The 3,896-nt window shown below is 34.0% G+C and overlaps 1 protein-coding gene across 1 annotated transcript; it reads left to right on the plus strand.

Moving 5' to 3' along the window:
• The first annotated feature begins 1,575 nt into the window (after positions 1–1,575).
• On the plus strand, positions 1,576–2,811 carry LOC102595192 (cytosolic sulfotransferase 5-like). Its single transcript, XM_006344903.1, has 2 exons — positions 1,576–1,789; positions 2,069–2,811. The coding sequence occupies exons 1-2, from the start codon at positions 1,576–1,578 to the stop codon at positions 2,809–2,811; spliced, it is 957 nt and encodes a 318-aa protein (XP_006344965.1).
• Positions 2,812–3,896: the final 1,085 nt, after the last annotated feature.

Raw genomic sequence — 3,896 nt, forward strand, 5'->3', positions numbered from 1 at the left:
CAAGATTCAATAGAAACAAGTCAATGGAAGGATCTATTTCTAAGTAAACATACGTTTGGACATGGATCCAGATAATGAATATTTTAAAAATTGAAATAATGAATTAGTTTGATAAATAAATATTTTACTGTTCAAAATTTTGAAGAAAAAGAAACTCTGCACAATATGCAGAAAAGGGTTAAAATGTCTTTTTTTTGTGTGAATTTGTACCGTTCTACGACATCGGAGTATGATAGTCACCGTTAATGGCGGAGCGAGAAGCAGAGGGAAGAACTTGATGCTAAGGTGATTCCGGTGGATACATTTAAAAGTCGTTCTTCTCTACCTGAACCTTTATTGTCGAAAAAACCTCTGATGAGCTCATAGAAGGCACCACAGGCGAATTAGAAAAAGAGAAGATCCTTTCAGACAAGGTTGAAATGCAGAGTAATGAAGTTGAACACAACAAAAAACAAGAGCCTCAACCACCACCACCTCATATGCCGCCATCGCTACCAAAGGAGCTATCACCTCCGGTGGAACAGCCTCAGAAGCTTCAACGGAGAAAGAGTGGCACGAAGTAATTAGCCACCTCCGCCTCCTATGACGCCGTTCAAAATGCGGGAGATGAATTTTGTTCCCTCCGATGATTTCGTCAGGATAAGGACGGTGCAGCTCGCCGGACCTTGAAGATGTTGACGTTGACAATGTGGGTTAGGGGTTATTTGGGTGGGTCTTTTTAATTCGAGTTGTGGGTTTAGAATTTGGTGAATAATAATGGTAGATGCATAGGATGACGACACATGTCCTTCCGTTAAAGAGAAGGGCATAAAGGCTCCACTTTTTTAATTGCCGGGGCTCTAGTGTCTCGAAGTATAGCGAAGGGTATTTGTATACTATTTTCGATAGTTCGGGGGTATATATGTCATTTTTCCCTTTAAAAAATACATGTCCAACGCATATTAGATCCTTTATTTCTCTATCATTTGTGCATGTTGCCGCTATGGTATTCAGAAATATAAAGATTGCTTATTTTTTTTCTTTTGTTCTTAATTGTCAAACTTGGTACCTGATGATTTGCGGTTTCCTCATCTTTTACCTCCAATTGACACACAACAATAATGTAGCTTCATCTCCTTATTAAGGTATGTTCATCTTCTCATAAATGTATTTATTTTGAAAATTGCAAGTAATTTTACCATATTTGAACAAGCCATTTTCGATTTGCTTTACTTCACCTATATTTAAACAAGCCATTTTCAATTAGGATGACTTTACATTTAATCGATTTTTCATTGCTAACTAAATCATAAAGTAACTCGTGATGGAATTTTTTTTCAAATCTTTCTTTATGAAGTCCAAGAAGAAATTTATACTATATATATGATCTATTTTGGTTAAACCTATACGTTATAGAGTATGCTAGAATCACTAAATGCAAGATGTCATAGATCTCTTATTGCATCACATTAACAATTACGCTAAGTAATGTAAATATATTTTGCACTCCTCCTTCCCCTATATATAGACTCACATATCATTTGGCCAATTAAACTATATGAACTACCACTATTTTTTATCAATTCCATTCCTAAAATGAGTGAGAAAAAATCATCACCAATAGTGAATAATGAAGAAATAGAGAGAATTATACAACAACTGCCCAAAAATGATTATTTATGGAATGAAACTCTTTATCAGTGGGAAGGATTTTGGTCCACTCTTGCCATTATAAAGGCAGTCCAGGTCTTCAAGGCAACCTTCAAATCAGAACCTAATGATATTCTCTTGGCATCTTCCATGAAAACAGGTTTTTATTAATCAATTGAGTTGAGTTTGATTAGTGAATTCATCAACTATTTTATCTTCTTGTGGAAAAATATATATGTTTCATATTTAAGGACTAAGGTTGTGTGTTTGGTACGAAGGAAAATGTGTTCCTAATTTTCTTAGGTATATCTTTCATCACCTATATATTTTATTCAAGTCTAAATTGTAACTTTTTACGCATCAATGATCAATGAAATCAAGATTTTAACTAATAAAAAACTATATATTTTCATTCTAATGTCTGATGTTTGTTTTACAGGTTCAACGTGGCTCAAGGCCATATGTGTATCCATCATGCAAGGTGATAAAGAGGAAGAAGAAGATCTTTTAGTTAAGGATAATCCTCATTTTCATGTTCCAACAATAGAGGCCATGGATTATTATTCAAAAACTCCAACACATGATCTATACACAATGCCCTCTCCAAGATTATTTCACACACATTTACCTTATAGGGTTTTGCCATATTCAATCAAAAATTCTGATAATTGCAAGATTATATACATAACAAGAAATCCTAAAGATACCTTGATTTCTATGTGGCATTTCTTTAACTATAATTGTAAGCGTTTAGAAGATCTCACTCCTTTAGAAGGAGTTGTGGAGTACTTTTGCAATGGGGTTCATCAATATGGACCATTTTTTGAACATGTTCTTGAATATTGGGAAGAAAGTAAAAAAATGCCTCAAAAAATACTATTCTTGAAGTATGAAGACTTGAAGATAGACCCTAAGAAAGAGGTGGCAAAAATAGCCTTGTTTCTTGGAAAACCTTTTGGTAATGAAGAGGATTTGGAGATAGTTTTGAAGAAGTGTAGCTTGGAGAGGCTCAAGAATTTGGAGGTTAATAAGAGTGGATCAATCTTCACTTCTGTCCACAATAATGCATTTTTCAGAAAAGGAGTTGTTGGGGATTGGAAAAATCACATGACACCTGAAATGGAAGCGCAACTTGACAAGATTACCAAGTTGAAGCTTCAAGGGAGTGGCCTTGAACTTTGATACTTATAAACAAGAAGTATTGAAAACACCGTGAACTACTTGACGTGAATTATTAGTTTCATTCTTGAATTATTGACAGTCTTAAAAACATCCATCTATTTGGCTAACTCAACTTAGATACACCCCGATCTGCGACAAAGCATAGCAAGTCGTCTCAAACTCTTGTACGAGCATGGGACTCTTAATAAAAAGCCGAGGTGTATTTAAGTTCAGTTAGTCAAATAATGGATATAAAGTTGTTAATAATTTAGAAACGAAACTAATAATTCATGTCGTCAAATTTAGGAGTGTACTTTAATAAGCTTTTTCTATTACTTCATCCGAATGAGTAATAAGTTAGGGTTGTTAGAATAATAAAACTTAAATGTTAAAGTGTCTATCTTCCATGTCTTTTTGTATCTCTTTTATGAAGTATTAGTCTAGAAATATCTCTTAATTGTTGACATCTATAAAAGTTTATCTTTTGTAATGTTGTTATGCACGCATGGAATTTTATGAGAAAATGGCCAAAAGCCACCCCCCCCCAAAAAAAATCTATAGTCGGATTCCCAACTACATACTCATACTTTACGAGAGTCATATTATCCCCCCCCCCCTCCTCCCGAACATTTTTTTTAATATTATCACACCCTTATTTGCTGACATGTCGAAGAAGGTGAGAACAACTCCCTTAGGGGCGTAAGAAGATAAAATAAATAAAATGTCAAAAGCTGAAGAAAAGTACACATGTGAATCCAAATCAGCTATAATTAATCCCCAATGGTATAATCTCATTCTCTCCTAAAATCAAACTCTCTTTTTCTTCCTCTTTTTCTCAATTTTCAATTGTATATTCTTTCATTCTCTCCCAAATCAGCGTAAAACTTGAATTTACTTGTTAAAACATTCAACTATAGTTTCAATTTCAAAAAGCTTGAAGCTTTAGGGCTTGTAATTTCTCTGATTTCATAGTTAGGGTTCAAAAATTGTTCTTTAAATTCAATTGGAACGAAATCTCATATTATGAAGAGAATGGGGGTGAATATGGAGTGATTGAAAAAAGGTTAGGGTTTAGAGAAAGAATGAGGAAAATGAAAAGATTAAGG

This window comes from Solanum tuberosum, unplaced genomic scaffold (genome assembly GCF_000226075.1).
Source record: "Solanum tuberosum cultivar DM 1-3 516 R44 unplaced genomic scaffold, SolTub_3.0 scf00056, whole genome shotgun sequence".
NCBI lineage: Eukaryota > Viridiplantae > Streptophyta > Magnoliopsida > Solanales > Solanaceae > Solanum > Solanum tuberosum.